The sequence below is a fragment of the Gracilinanus agilis genome, chromosome 5, assembly GCF_016433145.1.
Source record: "Gracilinanus agilis isolate LMUSP501 chromosome 5, AgileGrace, whole genome shotgun sequence".
Taxonomy (NCBI): Eukaryota; Metazoa; Chordata; class Mammalia; order Didelphimorphia; family Didelphidae; genus Gracilinanus; species Gracilinanus agilis.
The window spans coordinates 14719093-14745499 of record NC_058134.1 but is presented as its reverse complement, the minus strand read 5'-3'; the positions used below and the strand labels follow the sequence as shown (position 1 = coordinate 14745499).

General features: G+C 43.2%; 1 protein-coding gene across 1 annotated transcript in view; it reads left to right on the top strand.

The window, feature by feature from the left end:
- Nucleotides 1–26407, top strand: part of IGF2BP3 (insulin like growth factor 2 mRNA binding protein 3) — a 101854-nt gene that overhangs the window by 21507 nt on the left and 53940 nt on the right. Inside the window, exons 3-4 of the mRNA XM_044678857.1 lie at nt 9703–9751; nt 19318–19386. Coding sequence (XP_044534792.1) covers nt 9703–9751; nt 19318–19386 — 118 coding nt within the window. The remainder of the gene's footprint in view (nt 1–9702; nt 9752–19317; nt 19387–26407) is intronic.

Below are 26407 nucleotides of genomic sequence, written 5' to 3'. Positions count from 1 at the left end.
TGTCCTGTTCATGGGAATAGGCAGCCAACCACCAGTGGACACTTTAAGAGAATGTTTTCTGAATTCAGCTTAGCACTAGTTGTTGGGGGAAAGATTCTCTCTTGGCAAGAGGAGGGGACCAAGGTCAGAGCAGTCCTCAAACCTAGGCCACCTCTGTATTTTCAGAAGTAAAGATCTGATTTCAAATCCTGCTTTAGCCACAGATTAGCTGAGTGATTGAGTCTCAGTTTCTACCTGTCAAATGGAGGTACTAACGCTCGGGATGCTTACCTTTTGGGACTGGGAAAGATACGAGTTTTATCATGAATGTAATGTATTTTACAGACTTTTCTAGAAATACCAATTGTTGATGCTAGGAAGAGGGCTAGACCAACACCCATACATTATTGATGGCTTACTGGAATTTTGCATTGGAAACATATAGGTACAAGGGTGGAGCCCAAAGCATGCCAATTTTAAAAAGCTGCTTTTAAAAGATTTAACTTGGGAGAGTCCTTAAATGTTTTCCTTAACAATTGGGGATAAAGAATATAGCTGTTAAATTTTCTCCCCTCCAGATTTTAAAAGTGCATTAAGTAGGCTTATTGCTCTCCTTGTAGTAAATGGTCATAATTATGTGGTTTTAGTCTAATTGTAAGCTTGAAAAATAGCTAACTGCTGCCTTGGAGCAAGCCACCTTATCAACATGCAGATTTTTAAGTGTGTGTTTTTTTTTTTTAAAGCAGTAATATGAAAACTCCCTACCCTGCACCTTGGGGCTTTTTTTTTTTTTTTTTTTTTTTTTTTTTGTAGGTGGCATCCTAGGAAGTCTTATTGTAATAGTTCAGTTGTTAAAAAAAAAAACCCACAAAAAATGTTATGGAGAAAGGGAAAGGTAGATAGGTATTGGCTTTAAACAAGTAAGACTGTTAGGGAATTCTCATAGATACTTGGGAATTCTCTTATGTGCTGAGATTTTCTTTGGCTTGGTCAGGGTTGAAGGTTTCCTTAAAGCCTTGCCAAGGTTCGGGGATTTATCCTGTAGGAGGGCAGGATCAAAGGCAGAATTTTATCTCAGCTTTTTTGATTCCTGACCTAAATCGATCTCTTACTCCACTAACTAAAGAACTGAGTCTCTCTGCCCCAAAATGCACTTAGCTGGGTACTTATTTTTAAGGCAAAGGTTTTCAACCTGGAGTTCGTGAATTTGTCTTTAAAAACATTCTGATTACCAAATTTCGATGTGATCAGCTTTCTTTGTAATCTTCTATATTTTGTTTAAAGTTTTAAATACGAATAAGAAATTTTAAAAATCAGACTCTGAAAAGGGATAGGCTTCACCAGACTTACCAAGAGCTTCAGAACCTTTAAGAGAATTGCAGGAGAGAGAACTGTAAGGTAGCATGGGGTGTTGTGGAGAGAGTCCTAGGTCTTGCCTTCAAGGCTCAGCTCTGCTGCATATTAGCTGTATGGCTCACTGACCTTCCTCCCCTCTTCCAACTCTGGGTTTCCTCATCTGTATAATAAAGGGGATTGGATGAGATGGAACTCACAAGTTCCCTTTCTTCTCTTAATGAAAGATCCAAATATAATTTCCAATTGTGTTCAAAGGGAAGAATCTCAGTCTCTGTGCATCCAGACCCAGGGAATAACTGTGGTTGTTATCACACAGCTTGGGAAGCTGGCCCCCTGCTTTTAACTTTCATTTCATGCTGGAGGGGGCTGGGCTGGGCTGGAACCTTGAAGAGCAATCTAGCCTGACTGAGCTGGAGCCCGCGTGGGGCCAGGGGAGAAATGGAATGAGCCTATACAAAGCTAGACAAAGAGGTGAGTTGGTGGAGGGCTCAAAAGGCCAGGTGGAGGAATTAGGATGGAGTCCTTGACCACCGCTAGTTATTCTCTCGCTAGGGACCAATTGCTTGAATGCAAGGAGCTGGGAAATTTTTTTTTCTAAACGCTTATTTTCCTCTTGTGAACCATTATATTCTCTTGCATGCTTTATCCTGCCAGATTGTGCATGGAGTGTTTAAAAAATTGAACAAATAAGCTTTGTGAGCAGTTGAACGTGATTGCTCAAAAACAAATCAGGAGGGGGCAGTCAGGCTAGGCTGTTCCATTTTCCAGAACTTTAGGTGATGAGAGTCTTAATTTGTGGAGAAATGGGTATTGTTGCTTAGTTATTTTTCCAATATTACTTGCTCCAAATCTAATTCCAGGAATCCTTGTTGGATGTGTCCCACCTGTTGAGTGTTCATGTGAAAGCACAATGATTTGGCAGCCCCAGACATACTTTAATAATAACCCGTGTATGTCTGTGTATATATATATATGTATATATATACACATATGTATTGCTCTAATACATTATCTCATTTGATCTTTAAAATCTTGTAAGGCAAGTATTATTATCCTAATTTTAGAGATGAGAAAACAGATGCTGAAGGGGACTAAGAGACATGCCCACGGACACACAGTTCTGCTCCCAAACGAATACTTCAGCTACTATGTTATTGTTCTGCCTGAATGACCAAAAAAAAAAAATGTTCCCAAATGCCACTAGTTTAGTCCACCTAGTAACTCCTTTCTTTGTGGACTTATAGCATTTTAATCTCAAAGCAAGTGTGAATTCTTTTCTGAAAACAGGAAAAATTCTCTGTGTATGGGGTAAGAGAATGAGCTATTTCAGTAACTTGAGAATCTCTTTACCAAACAGAAAATCATTTCGAGGTAGCCAGGAATAGATTAGATTGGATTTGAGAGCTGCTACTATCTTAATAAATGGTTTCAAATGGTGGCAAACCCTATGGAGGGGAATTCTGTTTTGTGATCTATGCAAGCCCGAAGGTTTTTGTTTTTGAATATGGGAGGAAAAGTGAGAACAATAGCTATTTTTCCCAAAGTGTCTGAAGCCTCTATGAATAGTCTATTGTAGAATAAAGCTGTGGGCTTTTTTCCTCCCTGGGATTGCTCTCCTTCTACTAAATCACTGGAACGTAAGCCCAGAAGATGTGCCTGCTTTTTTTTTTTTTTTTTTTTTTTAATAAAGACCTGCAAAGGTCTTATTAAGCAGCTCATTTAAACTGTAGAGCCCGCCACTAATGTTAAACCGCGTGGGTTCCTGCCATGGATTGCAACATTTGTGATTTTATGAAATAGTTGCAGGAACCTTTTTGTTGAAAGGCTACATTTTCAGATGCTTAAGACCTAGGACAAAGAGTGGAGTCAACTCTCTTGTTCAGGGATGGACAGCGTAGTCTGTGAATAACTCAATTCAACAAGTATTCATAGGGCTTTTATAGGTCCCAGCCCTGGCACAGAAAAAGAAACATTGTCTGCCAATGAGCTGACAACCTATTTGGGAGACGACTTACACATGAGAAATGAGGCAACGCTATTAAACTGCCTGAGAGGGGATCCTAGATCTAGAGCTGGGAGGGACCTTAGAAACCATCTCAGCCATCCCTTTTGTTTTTACAGATTGAGAAATCTGAGGCCCCAACAAGTACAGATTTGCCCAGCTAATAAGTGACAGGCAGCATTTGAACCCAGGACCTATGAATTCAAAGCCAGTGTTTTTACCACAGTATCAGACTCACCCCACACCCCCCACAAATAATTGCCCTATTCTTTGCACCCACCTTAGTGGGTAGAAATCAACTTCTTGACCTTGAACTTAGAGGCTGGTTAGAAATTCCAATCAGTACTTATGAAAGCTTTTAAAAAGTAAACACTGAAGGATAAGAATATTGTGTATGTAATCAGGAAGGCTTCCTGGAAGAAGTGATTAAAAAAAAAATCAGGGTCTTGAAAGTAAACAATATGGACAGGTGGGAGGTGGGGGGAATGGCTTGGAAAAGGGACATTGTCGGGCTGGCATGCATGAGGGAACAAAACCACCAGCCTGCAGCTCAAAGGTCTAGGTAATAAGGATTTCTTAGAAACATTAAAATTCAGTAGTAATTTTGCAAATGCTGTTACTGGCCTTAATGTGGATAATCTTTTGAATAAGTTTGGGCTGAAGCCCAGCTGCCTGCCCTTCTCATTGCCTTCTTCCTCATTATAAATATGAGGAAAATTTCATTTCGGTATTAATTATGCTCTACATGTAGCATAATGAATATGTTCACTTCATGTATTTAAACGATAATAAGATTATTAAACTTGGTAATATAGCACATCTGTTGTGAGGCTGTGACCTTAAGTAAGCCATGTCACCTGAGGGTTCTAATCTATGAAATCAAAGGACCTGGACTCACTGACGACAATGATGATGATGATAACTAATGGTAATAGAGAGTTTAAAGTGTGCAAAAAATCCTCTCTTTCCATTAGCTTTATTTGATCTGCACAACACTCTGGGAGGTAAGTGTCGATGGTATTAAATCCTGCTTTATTAATCTTTAGAAAAATGTTTTCTTGATGTCTTTTGTCTTGGCAATCAATTCAAATCTAACCCCTCCTCACCCCCTAATTCAGCCTTTTAAGGGGCTCAACTTGGAACAGGGGAAAATGTACTGGATTGGGATTTAGAGAACCTTAGGCAGGTGACTTCATTTCTTTTGGTGTCTGGATCCTTATCTGTAAACTGATGGAATTGGACTAGATGACCTTTAAAAGCCCTTTCCATAAATCTGTTATCATCCTTACTTGTGAAGAAAAAGGGAAAAAACAAAACTGTTTTGTGTGTCCCCATTTCATAGATGAGAAAGTTGAAGCAGCCAGAGGATAAGAAGATCATTTGTGTCTCAGTCATAGATCATACAAGCATAGCTTTAGAGTTGAAAGTGACCCTATTCCAACCCCTTCATTTTACAAAGGAGGAAATGGCAACATTGAGACCCAAGTAAATTGCCCAGGATCACCCAGAAAGTAGGTAGAAAAGTCAGCATTCGAACCCAAGTCCCTCTTTCCAGTGTGCCTTGTTTTTGACTTCACACACCTTCACTGGATTTTAATCTTAGCAGCTCTTGAAGGTGCTAGTGTAGTATATTATAGAATTCTACATCCTCCGATGCCATTGGAACAATTTCTTGGAAGTATCTTGTGTATTTCACAGGTACTTCTAGAAAATTCCTTGTGTCTGAGCAACTTGAAATTAGAAGTTATATTTTTGTGGCTAAATTCGACCCTCATCCCTAAATGATGGCAAGTCACAGGCACAAAAATACCTCTTTTTGAGCTGAGATGAAGACTTACTTCCCAGCAGCTCTCCTTAGACAACAAAGACTTGCTTGGTGGCCCTTTTGGACTTAAGTCTTGGGCTTATGTCGCCACCTGGTGTCTTACCCAGAGAAGTGTTGGACCCAAAGTCTGCCCCTACCTCTTGATAAGAGCTTTGGAAGAACCTTAAAGCTAGAATTTTCTTCTTTTTGTCCTGGACTCACTGGGCAGTTTGGTGATGCCTGTGAACCCATTTCTCTGAATAAGGTTTTTAGATGCACAAAACAAAATACATAAAATTACAAAGGAAACTAACCTTATTGAAATTTCGTTAGTAAAAAAATGTTTTTTAAATCTACGGTCTCCAAATTAAGAACCTCTGCCTGAGAAATAATCTAGTTCAGCCTCATTTTGTAGATAAAATAACTGAGTTAGAGAAAAAAAGACAACCAAAAAAGAATTTCTCTAGGTAGTTTGCATCTGGAGAGCACATACAGCACTTGACTCTGGCTTTCCCTATTCTCAACTCATTTAATTCCCTATTCTGGGGGACAGTGGCCGGGGAAGGAGGGACAATAAGAAGGGGAGGCAAAGATAGAAAGGTCTAACATCGGAACTTAACATATTGGGCCAGGGTGGAGGATAAAATAAAAAGGCAAAAAGCCAAACGGTTTTCCAAATTACCTAGATTTCAACAAAAACATACTCCTCTAGATAACTGGATTTGGTTATATTTAGAAAAATCATTGAATGATCTTACCAGTGAATGAAATATGCCTAAGTGAGGTACTTAATTCACCATTTCCCAAGAAGCCCAGGGTGTTTTGGAGGCAGCTGTGACAAAGTTTTTGCCACCAGAATATGGGTTTGACTGAATCTTGATGATGTGGAATGGCTTGAAAACTAGCTTAAAGCGTTTTCTTTTTCTTAGGGAAATTTACTTGATTATTACCCTCTTCTTAATGGAGGAGGTTCCTTTGCACTTGAATGATACCACATTTGCTCTTTAAAGCAAAGTCATGTTTTTAGGCTCCCAAGGAAACTGGAAATTATTTAAATTAAAAAAAAGGTGCTTCCCTATAGAAAAAGAACTGGAGGGAAAGTCTGCTCTCTTGGGGCTAGCTGAGGTTGGGAGGGAAGAAAAAATAAGAGCACTGGGAAGGGGGAGAATGGAAATGTATGAAATGCTTTAGGGACTGGGTACTTTTTAGAGAGAAAGGTTTGTAGGTTCTGAAGATGTACCCAGATGCTATTATTGCCTTCTCCCAAATCACCTCCAAATAATTTCGTATCTCTCTAGCTGGTATTTTCTTCTATGTGGACTTATTTTTGCATCCTGTAGAAAGGAAGCTCCTTGAAGGCAGAGACTGTGTCTTGTGCTTTTGTATAGTGCCTTAACATAAATACTTTGATTCCTGGGCACTTCACGTTTCAGTTTTGTTTTACTTTAGTTTTCAACAAAGAAATAGGCTCCTTTGCTGATTTTTGAAGTGCGGGCAAGGCTTGCCTGGTTTTAGCCACAACCAAATCACCTTTCTTTGAATCCAACAGTTAATAAATGTTTACCTTGTGTCAAGCACTATGCTATGTGCTATGGATACAAAGAAAAAAAAAATAAATCTCTGCCCTCAGGGAACTTACTTTCTGATGGAGTAGTCACAAATATAAAAATAGAAATTTATATATATAGACTCAATAGCTGGAAGGTAACCTTAGAGGAGGAGGCAGAAGCAGCTGAGGAGTGGAGGAAGGTAGCAGGATTGGTTTTGATCTGAGCCTTCCAAGGTTTTAAACTTGTCCTTATTCTGCTTCTCTGCTTTGGGCTTTAAGGCAATGAGTCCCTTGTTTCTAAAGTCTGTAGGACCTTTTGAGATCTGTCTGATCCCCAGTCCTCAGGAGATCAAGTCAAGTAGATGGGGACGATCTTACCTATCATTTCTATAGATCCATAATCAATCAGAGGAAGCCCAATGGTAAAGGCACCAAATACTTTTTGGTTGATTTTTAGAAGGGGCAGTTGTCTTGAAAAAGTATTCTCATTGCAGAGTTAAAACAAAACCAATAACTAACTAGCCTTGGTGTAATAGCCCTGCAATAATGTGTTTTATTTAAGGTATCGTAGTTATTCTAGAAAGAAAATTCTTCATCTGGATCCATTTAAAAAAAAAAATGTTTCACGGTGACAGTTTTGTTTCCGTGCTGTTTGCTTTGGAAGTTGGGTTTTTTCTTTTCACACCAATAAACATTTCTGAGAATATATGAATCGAATTCTGAGAATACGGCATTAAATATTCCATCCTATCCTACTGACCATAGTCTTCAACAAATGTCGCAGAAGGGTGCCACTTCGGGACAGATTTTGTTTTCTCCCTCCCCATATATTCGATGTATGGTTTTATCTTAGCAAGCAAGATAGCCACTGAATTCAGAAGAGATGGGAAAATTTCTTAGAGGAGACCAGGCTGAGAGCTACCAAGTTCTAGAAGAACTGGAGGTGGGGAGCAGGATGAATCAGAAATCTGATAAAGAGTCCTGGTGGTCCCCCAATTTACTCTATAGATATCCATACATATGTATGTAAATATTCCTCTCTTAAAAAATAAAGACACAGAATTTTCTATTTAAAGGAAAATCGAGTCCCGACTGCTTCAGGAAAGTAAAACCTCTATTTTCTAAGGATGTGATGTCTCTGTCCCATCCATTCCCCAACTCCTTGCCCCGGTTTACCTGAATTAAAAATTTAGATTTTTTTGTATACTCATATTTCTTCAGGTGGGGACCCTTAGGTAGCCCCAGTAGGTAGCTCTGTGTCTTTTCTTCTATTTATCAAAGGATTCTTTCTTCTTTTGTTAACCAGATCCCAAACTCTTTCTTTTAAGAAATAGCAATAACATTTTTTTTAAACTGGCCCTGACAGTATGAACACAATTCTAGTTGCCTGTGACAACGTAGAAATCCTTATGTTGGCCTTGGCTTGTTTCAAAGCAAAGAATCTTTAGTGACTTAAAAAAAAATGAAAAGGTATTCGTTTGCTCTGGGCATGCATTCCTCCTTTCTGCTTTAATATGTTCTCTTTGGAAGGCACATTTTTCCAAAATTTATTTCCTAATAAAATAAGGTAACTCTATAGCATCTTCCCAGCCTCTCAACCTCTCGATTTATGGCTAGTTTCTGCACTGGCTTCTTTAGAATTCCTCAAGGGCTTTGGAGTCAGTGTTTGTTCTTGGGTTGGGGAGGAGGAGAAAAGAGGCAAACGAACTACCAGGGAATCTAGGCTGAATGTTACTGGTGTTGGCTGGGGTCTGACTATGCCAGCCTTTTACTTACACGATAACTGGTTGTCTAAAAAGTGATATCAATGGCTGGTGTGCAGGGGAGGGAGAAGTTCCCGAGAACTTGGTGAGAAAGGGCAGAATGCTTGAGTTGGAATTGGAAGGGAACTCGGAAGCCAGCTTAGTTCAAACTGTGGATTTTACAGAGGAAGAAACTGAAGCCCCCAGATAGGGAACTGATTTTCCTTGAGGGCTCAGTGTCTGGCCTGATACTTGAGAAATATTGGGACCCAATTGAGAACCACAAATTTTTCCATAATGAATTGAATTCTTTATCCATTTGCCATAATTATTGGTATTGTGTCCTTCCCACAATCACTTTGCATTGACTGATCTGTACTGAGGTTGTTTTCCCTGTCCAAACCCTCCCCCCCCCCCAAAAAAAAAGCATATGAGCTTCTTGAAGGTGGGGACTGGGATTTATATCTCTTTATATCTCCATACCGCCTGTGATGCCTGGCATAGCTAGGCTTGGCACTTAGTAATTGTTGAACCAGGTTCTTTTAAGAAAGGATTTTGTTGCTAACTCTGATTTTTTTTTTCCATTGCCTGATTACTTCTTATTACAAAGAATCATTAAAATTGAGTTTGATTTGGTGCCTCCAGTTCTCAGTGCTGGCTCCCCCTTTTAGGAAAGCATTTTGGTATTTGTGGGTCTGGGTTCAAATTGTATTCCTCTCCTTAGAGAGAAAGTCCCTTGAGGGGAGGCATCCTTTCTTTTTGCTTCTTTGTCCTTGTATTCCCAATACCTTGCTTCACATGCAGTAATTGGTTTTGAAAACTGTTAACTCGGGGACCAGTCGGGGATTTTCTCCCCTTTACATTTAGGGGAGGAAGATTGTGTTTGTGCTTTTCGTGATCCATGCTCGGATCCCGAGAATTTTATTAGCTAGCCCTTTGGAAAACAACGTTGAGTTGGGCTTTAGGGGGGGTGAGAGGCAAAGGTGTGTATAGACTGGCTTTGCCTTGACATGCAAAAACTACATTTCTATATGTGAATACTTGAAGGATGTGGGGCTGCTTTGTTCTGGGCTTGCATTGTTGTGGGTTTTCTACCCTCCTCTCCTTTGGCTTCTTTTCTAGTCCGGGATTTTTTTTCCCCCAATTTGGATGATATTATTTTCAAAGGAAGATGCCACACTGTCATTTCAAAATGTTGTTTGCTGAAACTTTGGGCATGTCTTTTCCCCAAATACCCCCTAATTCTTTGTTTTTTAAAATTCCTCCCCAGGAGCCGGAAGATCCAGATTCGAAACATCCCTCCTCATCTGCAGTGGGAGGTAAGAATTCCTCTCTTGAAATTTAAGTTGTTAGTTTTGATTCTGTTAGCATTGAGCCTTCCCTGACACTCCCCTGGCTTCTTGCTTTTGCTAGAACCCAGATACGCCTCATTCTAGCTCTTGGGGCTCAGCAGTGGGTGGGAGCCTTCGGGTGCCAGGGAATAAGCTAGTCTCCTGCAACCATTCACTGCCTTGGTTTCTGCTCTCTGGGTTGTGTGTTTAAACAAATATTGAAACGAATTTCTCGAGTGAATGAATGCCAACTCCTTGATGCTGTCTGTTTCCTTGACCAAGAGGCTCATCCATGTCAGATCTTCCGAGCGAGGGTTCAGTCATCTTCTTTAAACTCAAAGAAAACTTAAATAGTAGACTTGGGTCTTACAGAGAGTTACTGACTTGATTTTGCCCCAGAATGATGGCATTTGGCTAATTGGGCGTGTCTCTAGAGAGATCGTGGCCAGAAGCAGTTTGAATGAGGATCTGTGCCCGGGGAAGCTTCTGATTGTGATATTAAGATTTAACAAAAAACCCTAAGCAAGGAAGGCTACAGTGAAAAGTTGGTGCTGGTGGTGAAGTTGTAATGGCTTTTTTATAGAAGGGAAACAGATTAATCCATCTCCCCCACCCTTTTTTTTTTTTTTAACAAAACAACCCAAAATGCCCCCCCCCCCCGCCCTTGGCTACTTCTTTTAGAATATTTCTAAGTATATTTTAGGATATTTTTAATGTAATTTTTCCTCCTTCCAAAGGACATTTGATAATGGGCTGTATAGAGTTTTGGGGGGAGGACTTTTTTTTTTGGTAGTGGCACAAAATTTTGTGTTTAAAATAACACAATAAAAAGTCTTGTAGCATTCGTTGGCCATTGAGGCTGGGGGCCACTCAACTTCTTGGAGGTTTTCCTTTATATTACAATTATTGTGAGCCACCACTTCTTTTAAGGAGGGCTATAGATTAGAGGTAATCCTTGTAGGAAAGGACCAACCAGTTTACCGGTAGAGAGAAGATTTGATTTGGTCAAATGGAATCATTGCCCTTATGATGGGTTGAGAATTCTTGCTTCCGGGGCTCTAGCTGTGTTTACACCCATTTTAGCATTTGTTTTGGGACTGGATCTTAGGGCCAATTTTGAGAGAGATCCCAAGTTCAAGGTCAATGTAGGGAAGCTACTGGCTTTTTGCTCTCTGTGTAGCAAGCCAGACCAAAGGGATCCAGGTTTGAAAACTCCAAGCTGGTCTACTTTAGCTGTAAATAAGACTGCCTAAAGGGAGCTGCCCTTTCCAAGTCACTGGGTTATCTGAAGGTGGTCATACATTTTAAAGCCTCCTTGAGAACCAGCGGGAGATTCAGGGTTGGGCAGCATTTATTTGTTTACCAAGAAGCATTGAAATAGAATTCTTTTTCCGAATTGGAGCGAGTTCCCATCTGAGGCAGTCAGGGAGCAGGATGATGGGGAATAATGCCTCCCATCGCTCTGCATTCTTGCCTTTTAATCTTTCTCAGCTGCTCTGGAGACACACCTGTAGCATATTTTATTTTACCATTTTAATTTCATTTTAAGGTGATCTGTTTATTCCTCCTACCCACCCCACCCTCAGGAATAAGAGCATAACGATAGCTGACCTGTGCACACACGGGTGCCCAGAAATCTTTGCCTAGTTTTCCATTTGAGTGTCGCCACAATCCTCTGCAGGTTATTATTATCCCTGTTTTAGAGGTGGGGAAATTGAGGCTGATAAGTGAAGTGACTTGCCTGGAATTTTCTAACTCAGTAAAGGAATTTGAGCCCAGGCCTTCCCAACCAGGAACCTTGCCCTTTGAGAAGAGGGGGACACTGTCAGCAGGGACTAGATTGCTGAGCTCTCTCTTCTGGACAGCTGTCTTGGAGAATGACCGTCTCCTTCTCATCCTTCTGGGTGTTATTTGACTGGGCAGACCCACAGAAGTGGTTATATTTGCCTGAGTCTAATAGAACTCTTCCAAAGTGGCTTTGATCACCATTTTCCCTCCTTTGCTACTTTTCTCTCTGAGCAACATCAGGCAGGTAGTGCCCCCTTGTAGAAATTGGCTAAACAGAGGCACAGAGAATTAAAATTCTTTAGGCTCTGGTCTTGGTCAAGTCACAAGCAGATCCATAGAGTGGGATGTGGGACTCCACTTCTAGGCCACAGTTTTTAAAAAAAACTTCACAAAATTGCTGGTCTTGAATAATAATTGACCATAACAAATATTTATCAAATGTGTGTTGGGAAATAAGAGCTAAAACATCCCATTTCAAGGGAAAGTGGCCCCACCATTGCTTGGCCTTCTTTTGGAGAGAGCATGGTGTGAGGCTCTTGGGAAGGAGAAGCCTCTGTGGCCCCCCTGAGCTTGCTCTGAGCCCTCCAGGCCCCCCCATTAGTGGTGGGTGGAAGTCTAAGCCCTCTGCCCTTTCTCGGAAAAGGCCCTCCCTTGCCTGTGGTTCCTTCTCCTTAAGGAGAAGACCAGCCCCCATGAAAACCATTTTCCATGCAGTTGTCCAAGAAGCTGAAGGAATGCACATGGTATTCCTTACCAGTGAGGTGTCTAAGCCCTATGTTGGGACACCTATATATTCCTGTGGAATGTTGGCTGCTCTGCAGAGTTTAAAAAAGCCTTCGTCTCCCCTTACGTCGGGCTCCGTGCCCTAATAGGGCAAGGGATGGAGGGTTCTTTAGTATGTTCCTTAGCAGAGCTTGAGTCTCCTCTTCCCTCCCATTCCCCACCTTGGGAGTGACTCTTTTCAGGATTTTTCTCACTTAAATGTCCAGGCATGGACCAACATCTTCCTGCTTGGGGCACCACTTTCTAGTTGGCCAAGACACCTCCTCTGGGCAAAATATATTCTAATTCAATTAAATTCACCGTTTCTGAAGTCGCTCTTCTGTGCCAAGTACTGTGCTAGGCTCTGGAGATTCAAAGTTAAAACCCAGCATCCCCTGTCCTCGAGGGGATTAATATGCCACTGGGGAAGAGGTCACCCACTCTTGGACACAAAGCCATCTAAAATATATGCAAAGAGAGTGACCTGGCTCTCAGGGGAAGAGGCAAAGGCTTGGAGAGTTGGGGTCAGGAAAGACTTCTGAGCTGGGCTGGGGACAAAAGTGGGCGTCCTACAAGGTGGGAGGGGGAGAAAGGGCATTTCCAATGTGGTCCCCAGAAGTCATTTGATGGGGCCCCTTTGGGGAGCGTCTGTGGCTGCCAGAGGAGTTTGTTCACTGTTTCCTGGCACCTTCAGGACATATGGATTGGAGGGTTATGGGAAGACAGCAGGTGTTGCTTTTTCTCTGCTACTGACCTCACCTCGAGGCGCCACCAGGGCTCTGCATTTGACACTTGTCTGGGGAGGGGAAGAGGCCAAGCTAGGGGGGCCCAGAGCAGAGAGCAGCCAAGACTCCTTTTAAAGGAGTGAGAACCAGTGGGCCCCAAGCACATGTCTTTTTGGCCATATCACTTGTCAGACTCTTGACCGGTCAGCCATTTTAGACATCTCAATCCCTCGGGGACTTGCCAAGAGGGATATGTGATAGTGCTTTGGGGACAGAACTATATTGGATGAGCTACTAATAACTGAGTGACCCCACCATGGGAGACACCCTCCATTCCCCTTTGAGCCTTATAAAAAGTCCTAAAGGAGCAGAATGCCCTTCAGGCAAGGCACGAGTCCTGAGTTGTAATAAAATAATTCCTAAACCCCTGACACAGGACTGCTCCAGAATGAAAATTCTCTTGTGATTTCTTTACTCATCCAAACTCTACAATTCTCTAAGGTTGTCCCCAAATAAAATATGCTTCAGCTCCTCCCCCAAAGGGAAGCAAAGGCATTTGAGCCCTGACCTTGGAGTATGACAGACCTGCATTCAAATCCCAGCAACTTTCACCCCCTCCCATCCTGACCAAGCCTGGGCAAGTCACTCCATTTGCTTCTCAAAGTCTCAGTGCTTTTAGGTATAAAAGGTGGATCTCAGCTGAGACCATGGATTTAAAGAGATCTGCACACCTTTATTCCAACCAGCATTTATTAAATGCTAACTATATGCTCTAAAAGGGCAAGTTTTTACAATTAATTTTTATGTCTTATAATGGATTTTTAGCCCTGTTTCTTGCTTTTATATCACCTACATTTTCTCCTTATTCTCTCATTACCTCTGGGATTTTATTGATGGTGCAGATAGTCCCTGGAGAGGTTTAGAAAAAAGAGCCCCCCCCCTTTTTTGTCCAGGTAAATTTCTGTGGACATACTGCTTCTTTCTAAGATCATATAGTAGGGGGAAGCAGTCTCAGCCTAGGAGCTGGGGATCTCCAAATTCCACACAATGAGAATGACCCCCGATGGCAAGCAAGGGCGACAGAAGGGAGTCTGTCAGGGAGAGAGAGGGAAGCTCTAGGGAGCTGGGAAGGTTGACGCTGGAGCCTTCCACCTCACTTTTTGTTTGTACTTTGGTTGGGGTCTGGGGTAAAGAATCAAAGGAGCAGAAAACCTCTAAAGACAGAGATTTAAAATGGCTTCTGCATTGGGCAGGGGCAGCTTGGGAGACCCCTTTGCCTCGTGGCCCCCCTGCTTGAGATCAGCTCAGAAATCATTGGTTCTTGCCTTGTCTCCAAGGCGGTTCCTTCTCTTCTCTCTTCCTGGGCTAGAGCACTTGTGGGTAAGCTGAGCCCTGACAGGGTTAGGAGTGGAGCCCAACCTTGAAATGGAAATAGAAAATAGGGGTGTGGTGCAGCTTAGGTTTCCGTCTTTGGAGGAGAGAAGACTTTCTCAGTATTTGTGGAGGGACATTTTGGCTCATCTACGCAAGCCAGGCATTTCTCGAAAGATTTTTTCCCTTCCAAATGGGGCACTGGAATGGGAGGCTGTGAGTCCATCGAGCAGCTGTCTCCTCTTTGATCTCAAAAAAAGTGCCTCTTTTTATAGATAGACAGGACTGTGCCTCACAGGACTTTTTTTCTGGGATGTCCTAGGGGACCATTGCCAATCTGCTGTGGTTTCTTTTGTAATCAGGGCAAAAGAAGATGACTGACTTCTTATAGGAAGGCTGGGATCTGAGCCCCATGGTTTCCTTATTGTGTTCTTTGCTTTCTTGAAGGCAAAGAAGCCTCTTTTGCGCGTGTATGTGTGTGTGTGTTTGTATGTATGTGTGTGTGTAAAAGGTGTCCCTGGGTTATAAGGCTGAATTTCATGTCTTGGCCACTTGGAAAGGAAAGCTTGACCCATACAGAGCATGTTGCTGCTCTTAGTTCATCTGTAACAGAACCAGGATTCTAAGCCAGGTCTTTAGACTTGAAATCTGTCCTCCCCAGCTGCAGAGCCCCATTTATTGTCAGATCTCAGCTGAGCCCTTCCTATCAGTCTCCCTCGGAGAACATCCCAGCCAGACCACTGGAGGGGATATTTGGTCCCTGCTCCTGTTGCATGGGTTTTCCTGCCCCTCCAGATGTTGGTGGCCAGCTGAATCTTGTCTCCTTCGGATTCGGCTTGAATATTAACCATGTCCTGGTTAAGCTTCCACTGAGAGATGGGAAGCCGTGTTGTGCATATGTTCCACCCTGCCTGAGGTGACCCAGGGGGAAACAGATGCAGGAGAGGTTACATTAGCATAGGAGATGGAAAAAGCCAGGTCAAGAGGGTTGGTTTCTTCGAATTGAACGCGGCAAATGCATATGCTTATCATCCAGCTGCCTCTTCCCCCACATCCTCCTGAGTGGTTTTCCTACCTTTTGGGATTATCACAAAGCTCAGGCCAGATGAGATGAGAACATGCAGTTATACATATACACAGGGAACAAGGTGTGACAGCAGATTAGACAGGGGCCAGACAATGGTGTCATCCTGGGAGTTGGGATGCACTGGGTGGGGAGCACCAGATGTCGCACCAGGAGATCCAGATCTGGTTTGGGGTCTAGCTCTGCTCCCTCCCACCTAGGTGTGAACCAGGGCAACAGCGGGGTCACTTCATAAGGTCCTCCTCCTCCCCATGGCTCTTTGCTCATCTGGGAAGTCAGCGAGTTGGACTGGCTGGCTCTCTCCTTCCAGCTCTAAGTTATAACCCCGGGGGTGGGGGGGTGGTTTGGGCTTCTCTTTTTATTATTTACTTATTTTCTCTTCTAAAGCCTTTCTTTATGCCCCAGCCCCCTGGAGCAGCCTGGTGAGGCCCATGGAGACCTTCCCAGAATCATGTTTTTAAATGCAGAAAATAAAATCCATAAGATTACAAAGGAAAGAAATTGTTTGGAAATAGAATTGTCAAAATATATTTTTAATAGATCAGGAACTCCCAGTTCAGAACCCCTGCCTTGGGCTCGAGGTGTTTGACCCGATTGGTACAAGATCACAGTGCGAAGAAACCAAATTACTGAGACTTAATACCATGCTTGGCATGAAGTAGGCTCTTTAGAAGCCCTTGATGGAGCCATACATGGAAACAATTCCTTCTTTCTCCTTCATCTTTTAGACTCTGGTCCTTTCTGTCCTGACTTAGCACATGAGAGGGGGCAGAGTCACTTGAAGTTGAAAAACGTCCCATTTGGTTCCAGGCACCCAAGGGATGGCAGAGAACGTGTACAAACACATGACTCTGCACACCTGTTGTACAAGGTGGTCACTAGCATCGTGTATACCTTTCTTCAGGACAGAAAGTGCCAAGCTTCCCCTGATCCTAGACACTATCCTCTTGGGGAGTGATAGGTTAATGTGTGGCTTTGGGGAGCTTGATTTGGTTTTCTTCCTTCTTCAAGCCATGATGTTTTCTCTAGTTCTTGGCAGCCCAGACAACTAATTTCCTATAATACTATGACAAAATTGGGCACAAATACAAATTATTTCCAATAATAATGATAAAAGAGGTAGGCTTGCTAGAGGGGACACCCACTCTTTAAATAAGGAAACTCTGTTTAGAGCTGGAAGGGACCCTTGAAGTCATCCACTCTGATTTCATAGATGGGAAATTGAGCTGGAAGTCAAATTTCCACTCCAAAGCAGGTTCTCTTCCCCTCCCCCCTCCCCAGCGATATCCTGTATTGCCTATCTGCATACCCCTTAGGAGCTGAAAAGTGGCATTTTTTTTCTTTTATCTGAAGCTTCTGGAAAGGGCAATAGTGAGTCTGTATGGTCTGGGTACCTGCCACAGCAGCAGCCTTAAAATGAGCTTTTCTTCTTTAGGAATCAGCAAGAAGGCAAGTGCTATGCCTTGGCATATATTAGATTTTTAATATATAAAATTACCTCCCTGTTAAATTCCCTGAGAAATTTAACCAAGGCTTCTCCTTCGGTGCCAGACATTTCTTATTGACAGGGGTGAATGGATATTAGGGTGAATGGCTATTGGTGTTTATGCTGAGTTGGGCAGGCTGTGAAATTTGGCTTGGGGAAGCGTCACAGTGAGATTGACAGGATCCTTCACAGTCTGAAATGTAGGATTTGAGTTTAGGCTCTTGGATAGGATGAACCACTAATTGCTAGAACAGATACCTGAGAACCGATAGGGAAATAAGGTGAATTTGGTCCTAAGTGGAGAATAGAACCTGCTTCAGGATATAACTAGAATTTCTCAAGCTCCCCCTTGTGCATTTTTTAAAAGTCAAAATCACTCTTCATTGCCATAGCATGCCTCTCTACTAGCTTTGTGATTAGATTCTTGAATTCACCATTCATTTATTCCTTCTGGCTCGGTGGACTATGTTCAACTCAGCCCTATGACAGTCCTTTTATTTCTTCCTACCATTGGTCCTTGCCCAAATTTATCCATCCTATTTCATAACTTCCTCAAAGGAGTACATTTTCTTGAAAAACAATGTTACTTTACTATCTTTTAAAAATCTAATATATGCCTTTTAAATAAAGTACTTTTCCATTCTAATCCTACTATCACATCATAGCATATATCTCAGGGATATCTACCAAATTTTTCTCCTCCATTTCCCTTGATTACTCTTGCTCTTCAAGCTTTGTGTAGCCCATGAGTAGCCTTCCTGTTCTTCTCCTTGCATATTCTCAGTGAATTTCTAGCTCCCTTCATGGGTAGAAAGAAGACAAATCTTCCCCCTACCCTTTACTGGGGGCTGTAGTAGAAAATGGAAAGAATCCTGCCCTTGGGAGTAGAAAAAATGGCTCTCAGCTCTAGTCACTCCACTTATTTACTCGGTTAAACCTAGAGTTTGAACATTCTGAGTTCTTTCTTTGCAGTGGAAGAAACTCAAACACAGCATAACCTGCAGGTCACTGGGACATTCCCCTCAAATTCTCCGAGGTCTTTTTTTCCTTTATCAAGTTGTTTTCAGTCTGTAATTGGCATATTCCTGTCATCTCCAAATTCAGACAGTGAATTCAAATTCAGAGCCTAGTATCTTGTTGGGCATAGGGGGAAGTGGGTGAAACAGCCTTGCCTTCAGGGCACTTATATTCCATTGAATGGATGAATTCTCACTTTTTTCCCAAAGCCACTTGGTTCTCCTTTCCTCTCTGCATCCATTTCTGTATCTCCAGTGCCTGCAAAGATTTCCACTTTTGCGGCACATGAACCTGAAAAAACATCATCTCAGTTTGCTCAAAAGCCAATACTGGGATTGTGTTAGTCGTGCATTTCTGTGTTCTTGGGTCCTAAAGTCCACAGACTTGTCATGTTTTACTCATAAAACTGAGATAAGGACTATGTTCTGAGAATTGTGTTAATGTGTCACTGTAGCTGGTAAATGTTATCAAAACGACACCTTTCAAAGATCTGTTAGGACTTGGAACAGGCCAGCCATCTGCACGTTCAGGGACTTTATGGACTTTTTGTTTTAAGTAGAAAAAAAATCATCAGGACCGAAGTCCCCCTCTTAGCGTGTGTCTTGGAGATCCCCCCCTTGATTCTTATTCTCTCCCCCTCCCACCATCCTTCCCCTTCTAGCTTCTTCATTCCACTGATGATAGCCTTATTCCAGCCATCACCCAGGCTCAAACCTTATTCATCTTTGAATTCCCCTTTTCTTTCCTAAACATGGGTCGAGTCCCTTAATGGAAGGTAATCGAGGGTAATAGAAGTTACGGCCCCAAATGGCGTCAGGTCCCGAACGCTCTGTAGATGAGGATCCCCAGAAGGCACTAGAGTAGACGAGAACCCAAAGGAAGATGAATGTGGTTGTAGAACGAAGGCTGGGTTGGAGGTGGGAGAGGCTGGAAGGGGAGAAAGCAGGGCAGTCGTTCCTTCAGAGTCTTAGCTTGGTGTTAAGAAGGGCTCGCAGCCTTGGGCATGGGAGAAGAAGGAGGGACTTTAAGAGGAGATGGAGCGGGTCTCTGGGACTAACGGGACCCCTCAGCTGGGACTCTGCGGCTTTAGCCTCGAATAGCCCTGCCAGAAAGCAAGCTGCCTCCCCAGCGTTCCGTTCTCCATAACAGCGTGTGTGTACGTGTGTGTTTTTGCGTGTGTTTAGATGGCACTGGTTGCCTCGAGCTTTGCGTGGTGTCCATTCTTATTAGAGGGGTAATTTGAACTGGTTTATATTCACTTTGATGGGAAGAATAAAAGGATCCAAAGCCTTGCACTAAGTGCCATTTTACTTGTGTGTAGCTGACGGTTGATTTGTACTGTGGGCCCTTGTCCCTCGGTACACAAGTCGTCTTCATCCCTTGCTGGAAGGTAAGTGGTCGAGATGAATTGTGAGTGCTTTGGATGTGTCTCTGCCACAAGAACTAACCTCCTCACTACGTGTTAGTGTGGCCTTGATAGGTGATGGGGATGTGTGTGCACAAGGAGGAGAGGCAGGACATCCAAGCACCAAGAAGGACACATCGGTCTTTTCCTACTCGTTCCCTCTTACCTGTGCCGAGAAGAAGCCGGGGCTTGGCTTAGCCAACCTCCGGAGGGCTCTTTCAGCCTTAAATCTGACATCCTCCAAAATGGCGGCACCAAACATTGCCAAACGAATGGCTTCCTCCACCCTCCTCTGACTGCCATTGATGAGCTGGCCAAGAGCCCTACAAAGTCCATGGTGACGACTTCACTACTTTCCTAACTTCTCTCACAAAGAAGATAGGAAATGAGGAAATCTCCAGTCATGAGCTTTCTTGACTTATAATTAGAAATCTCATGACGGTCCTTGAAGCTTTTTGTTCCCAGTGGGAAGGAATAAGGGACCTGCAGAATGGTTGGAGGCTCTGTTCATGCAGCCCTAAATAGCCTTATTGTGCCTTATCCAAGAGCCAATCTTAATATTTAGAGATTTCCTTCATGGGTAGGTGGTAAGAGAGAAGAGAAGGAAAAACCTTCTCCCCGTAATGGAAGGCTAGATTTAATTTCCGTGGGGCTCGTCCTGCTGAAAGCCACGCGAATTCTGGGCGTGCGCTTCGTGCCCCGCTGGCTCCCTGCCCTCGAGCTGCAGGAGACTCCAATATCCTGTGGCTCCCGGCTCTCCTCCTCCTCTTCCTCTCGTGGGTGGAGGCAAGTGTTGCCGAGGGGGCCCCGGAGCCGAGGGGGCCCCCTCGGCACGTGTGTCCTCAGCGCAGCTTGTCATGCCTCTCCTTAGTGGTGTTTGCAAACGATGACTTAACCCAAGCTGAACCCTAAACGTGCTGCTTTCTTGACCGCGGTGGAGCTGAGAGCGATTTTGGTTTGAGTTTTGGGGGCTTTGGTGGCACGTGACCTATTAACCTGGCAGCGCTGCGGCTTGTCTCCTGCTTCAGAGCACTTAGGATGACGCTGGGTTTGAGAAATGGGATTGGCGGGAAGCTGGTTTGGAACCATCAGGCCCAGGATTCTGCATTTGTCCCTGGGAATTGGGAATGTGGCTAGTTCTGGGCCATGGAACCGAGGGCCTCGGCCCAGGCCTTTCTTCCCCTGGAGGTCTCCAGAAGGGTCTTTGGGTCTTACCTATGATGTAACAAAGCATCATGTGACGAATCCCCTTTCTTCCTCCCGTCCCTTTGCACGCGCCCGCTCTGGGACTCCCTTGATTTGGCCTTGTTGGCGTCAGACCAGAATTGAAGCTTTTCCTGACCCTTCTCTGTTCTTAGCTCCCTTCTGTCCGGAAATGACTTGGTTCTAAATGGTTAATGTTTCCCATTTGCTGCCATTCCATGTTACAAAGTGGAACGTTTTCAAAGGAATTCAGTTCTGATTGTGTCTCCCTTCTGATCTCTTCTCTTGGCAACAAGGAGAGACAGACAGAGAGAGAGAGACACAGAGAGAGAAAGAGATAGAGAGAGACACACACAGGCAAAGCCCCTTGAAGTCAGGCATTGCTTTCCTCATTTCAGTCTCGGTATTTTCACTGGCAAGAATAGTGCCTGACGTGGGTTAGACACATAATGAGCTTTGAAACTGAAATACCCAAAGCCTTAGATAAGTATTACCTGGGAACCCCTTTTCTGGGTACAGCAGGTAGGATAGTGCTTGGGATGGAAGAGGAGGATGCTGGGACTCAGTAGCTCAGACTTGAGCATGGCACTAACCAGCAGTCCATCCCTTTGATCTCGTGCTTCTTGGTGTGGTTTGGAAACCAAGTTTAAAAAAAAAGGAATCAGGCTTTATGGGGGAGCTGGGTGGCTGATCTAGAGATGGGGAGGTCCTGGGTTCAAATTTGACCTCAGACACTTCCTAGCTGTGTGACCCTGGGCAAGTCACTTAACCCTCATTGCCCACCCTTACCAATCTTCTACCTTGGAGCCAATACACAGTATTAACTCCACGAGGGAAGGTGAGAGCTTAAAAAAAAAAATCAGGCTTTATCTTGGAAAACTTGGGAAAAAAAACACTTCTTCTCCATGATTAGGGCTTGCCTCTTCTTACCTGGCAAATGAATTCCCATTTTAATTAAACAAATATGGATCAGCTGGCCTTTGACCTGTCCCCAAAGTGAGTTTTCAGTTTAAAATTCCTCTTTTCTCCCTTGCCATTAAGGAAATGTGACTTTTTGAAGAGGGGCCCCATTTTGAGCAAATTTCCTTCTGTATTTTCTATACTCCATTAGTAATAGAAGAGAACTTGCATTTTCTGCTTCTGTCCACTGGACACAGTGAGAGCAGGACAGAGGAGGGCTCCCAAAGGTGCTCTGTCTAAGAATTGAAAGGCTGGAAGGATTAGATTAGTTAGGATCTGGGAACTTGTTTGGTCCAGGAGACAGAAACTGAGGGTCAGGGAGGATTAGAGGCGTACTCTACATCATCTAGGAGACCACCCAGACACTTAGAATCAGAGGCAGGGTTTGAACCCAGGCCCTTCGATTCCAGACTCTCCACTGGACCATACTGTCTTCAGCTTTGTGGAAAGCACCTAAGTCTTTTAGTATTAGTTTTCCATGAGACTGCCATCCTCTTGGAGGATCTCTTGGTTTATGGGTCCACTGGAGCTTTTTCTAGAAGCTGTTGTTCCCCATCAAGCTTCCTCTTAAGCAGATGGGACTGATAAGCATCACATACAATTTCATCCAGGATCACTTAGGGTCTTTTTAGTCCTTGTTTTCCCCTGCCTTTTTTGAGGATGAGTGATCAGTTGCTGGGGAATGGAAAGGCAAAGAGCCATTTTCCCTGGGCAGATGTAGGGTTTTATCCAGCTTTCTGGGTAAGGTTGGCCCCTAATGGAGATGATTCCTTGGGATATCTTCTTCCCTCTAATTCCAGTTGGTTTCCCCCCTCTTATGAGGAATCCTTCTCTCCCAATGATTAACCCTAGGAATAAATTGAGCATTTTCCATCTTGTGATTGTATATTAGAATATTCGACATGGTCTTGCATTGGAGAACCCCCTAAATTAGAAGTCCTTCTCTTGACCAATAAAACAAGGAAGGGACTCTTCTCCAGTAAGACTTTTTGACTAGTTAAAAAAGCCCCAAAGCCCCTGTTGATTCTTGGGATCAGGTGATCTGTTCCAGAAGGGGTACATTGCCTGGACCAATTTCCTTTCCCTGCAAGTAAAGCATACGGCAAGGGTTGCTCGCCAAAGGTTAGCCTGCGTACATACAAATGGATGGAAAATTACCAGGAGAAAATGACCGCTTTGGTTTTTAGACTAGAAGGGGAGGAGAAGGGGAAGCAGTGCTTCAAATTAGCAAGATTAAGCCCCTGGCAGTCACTTTAATTATAAGTGAGATACAGCCGGTTTCCACTGTTAATCTGTAGCGTGATTATCTTGCTTTTTGAGAGGCAGGGCCAGCATGACAGACACCATGCTAAGCCTCCGGTGTTCGGTGCTCTTTGGTTCCTGTGTTAGTGGGGGAAGGTGTAGATGTGAATGGGCACCTGGCCCTCAGCCACAGATCTGAAAATGGATTTGCTAGGTTTGGAGCTCTGTTGGGGGGCCCTCAAGATGGCCAGAACCCCTTTGTCTCAGCCCATTTGAAATACTCCCTGTTGACAGGTGTGCGTCATTCAGCCTTGTACGTGAGCTGGCTCTCTGGTTATGTGTTCTAGAAGACTCAACTAAGTATCAGAAACTTCAGCTAAATACAATTTAAATTCTAGTATGACAAGTGTTAACCATCCCAGTCACAGAGAGAGCTGCCATTTCTTGAGAAGGACTTGGGTTCAAATCTCTCCTACCTAATACCTGGGCCAGGTCATTTTCTCTGTATGAATTTCCTCATGCGTAAATTGAAGAGGTTGGAGCCAAAGATCTCTGAGGTCCCTTCTAGATGAAAATCTATAATGCCCTTCTCTCTCTAGTCCCTCCACTAGTCTATGAGCCTATAGCCCATAATTCCTGGTGAGGCATGAATACTGTTAATACTAAAACAAATTGAGAAAGCACCTCGGCCAGGAGTGGAGATATATATAACCCAAGAGCACCCTCCTCGTGGTGTACCAAATGGAGTTTCCATTTGAAATTGGCAGCATTTGGATTTTGATTTTAAATTCAAACCATCTAGTCCTCTGCTCTCAGGTATTTAGCGGAGGAAGAGGAACCCAAACATCTGGAAAATATTGATGATGCTCCCCACCTTCTGGTATTTCAGCAGCCCTGTTGTTCAAATCCATCAAGCCAAGGTTTTGGTTTTCATAGGAATGTTTTTTAAACCACCGAATGTCCTGTCAGTCAGAATCGCTCTCTTTCATATCATGCCTTAATGTTTCCAAAGGACTTACATATACCTTGTCTATTCTGAGCCTTCAGTGCTGGTATGTAGGTGGCACTATCATCTGTCCTATTTTACAGATGAGGAAACTGAGGCACAGAACTCAAGCAGCTTGCCCAAGTCCGTACAACTAGCCAGATGTTTGAGGTCATATTTGAATCCATGTCTTCCTGACTCCAAGACCAACATTGTATCCCCTGTGCCATATTGCCCTTCTGTGGGCATGTTATACTGAAATGATTAATTTAAAGCCAACCTCAGGGGGGAAAAATCCCATCACAGTTTTTATTTATGGTGGTCTTATGTCCATTTGCTGCATAACAACAAAGGATAAGGTATTCTCCTAAAGCCAAATGTAAGTTTTTGGTTTGGTTTTGCTTTTTAAAATGTGTGATGTGGCTTTAAGCCTATCCATATTAAATTAGGAAAGCTATTTAGTCAACTCCTCAATATACTGTGGGGATTCTTTGTTTTGTTTTTGGGTGGTTTTTATCCTGGGAAATTTTTCCCTCCTAAATGGGCTTTGTTCTGCCACCCATGTTGCTGTTATTTGGCCCAGGATCTCAAAATCACATGGACTGTTCAACCCAGAAGGCACTTTAGAGATCATCTTATCCTAATCAGTGCCTTTGAACTACAGCATTATTCTAGATAAAACACACACAGCCAAGCCTATAAAACACAGCTCATTTCTGCAGGTCCTTGGAGTCTAGAACTGGAATAAGTTTTGTTCTTGCATTATCTGCTCTAGATAGATGGCCAAGTCTTCTTCTGACTTTGATTAGGATCTTGTTGCGTGGGTTATAACATCTATCTTGAAAGCCTGTTCCTAGTGTGAAAGGTCTAGACCTGGAAGGGACCTTACAAGTCATTTGGCTCATTCTCTTTATTTTACAGATGAGGAAATTGAGGTTTATATGGGGGAAATGACTTCACCATTTGATGGTCTAAGTAATTAAGCAGAGGATTTGAACCCAGGACTTCTGACTCTAAATCCAGAACGATTCCTCCTCCTTTCTTTTCCTCCCTTTATTTTCCTCTCCTCCTTCCCTTTTTTCTCTCCTTCTCTCTTTTCTTCCCTCTCTCCTTTCTTCTTTTCCTCCTTTTTTCTCTTCTCTTTATCTTTTCTTTTCTTTTCTCTTCCTTCCCCCTTTCCATCTGCCTTTTCTTTCTTCCTTCTTTTCCCTCCATCTCTCTTTTCTCCCCTCCTTCTCACTCCCTCCCACCTTCTCTCTCTTGCTCTCCCCCCCTTATTCCTTCTTCTTTCCTTCCTTCCCTCTCTTCCTTCCCCTCCTTCTCTTCGTATTAGACTAGATGATTTCTAAGTCCCTTTCAACTTTAAGTCTCCAGGGTTTGTTGTTATATTACATACAATGTTAGATAAACTGAGGTCTTTTTCATCTCTGATACGTTCTGATGATGTGAGGTGGTACACGTGGACCTTATGGATGCCAGTTGATGGCAGTTAAGGAAAAAAAGAATTTGGAAAGGAAGCCATTGTCCATTGGTGCCTAGCTATTACTGCGATTGGAGACAGAGGGGTGCTCAGGGCTCTGCAGCAAGAAGTACATTTTCCTGGTAGATGCTTTAATTTTTGAATCTCAAAAACAAACGTCATTGTCTTTCCCTTCCCGGAAATGGTTTTCGATTTTTTTTTTTCCGATCTGTTTTATAGAATTTGTTTTGGGGACAGTAACGGAAAAACCCTCATCTGCCCCAGGCCACTGGGGGTCGTTGTCGGAACAGGAATGAGCACGGAGAGCTTGCAGTCCCCCGTTCCTCCAGCTCCAGTGACTGGTTTTTGGAGTTGTTTCTTAATGGGGCCAATGGAAATCTTGGCATGAACTTAGTTTGGTCCTTCAATTAGCTTGTTTACAGTGGCTGCTTCCAGTGGGAAACGAGGAGTGTTCTGGAAGTTATATCCCTGATCTATTCCAATCCTGCCTTGGTTGCTTATATTAAAGACTACTCCTAAAATAATTGGAAACAGATTGGTTTAAACCATTTGAGTGTATTATTATTGGAAACTCCATTTCGATTTCTTAACATAATAATGTACCTTAGAGTTGATTTTTCCATTTCGAGGAAGCTCCATTTCTGAAGACAAATCCAAAATTTCCAAATGCTATTATTTGGGAAATGAGCACAATTGGGAGAATGGCTCCTAGGACTCGGGGGAATGAAGTCTTTTTTGCATTGCCAGGTTACTGAGAGCTTGCAGAGGCTGTTGGTGGAGATGCCTTGTTAGGAGAAGTTTCTCTTGCTCCTACCATTTATCTCTCTTTCTCAGAAAATAAGGTCTGAGAAGCTGAGACTTCTCTTGTGTTTCTCCATTACTCAATGCAGCCTTAAGTTGTGCAACAGATGAGTGAGATTCGGAATCAGCTTCATCATCAAAATTTGGCACTTTGAGAAAGTCAGGTGATGTTTAGTACCTCCAAATGATGGACTGTGGCTAACAAGATGGAAAATGAACATCTACTCTTTCAGGGAGTTGACATTCTATTGCACTGGGGCTAGAGCATGTCAAACATGTCTAGAAGGTTCATTTTGTAATGTTGAGAAGAGAGAATGGCTATCTAGAAGTGGGAT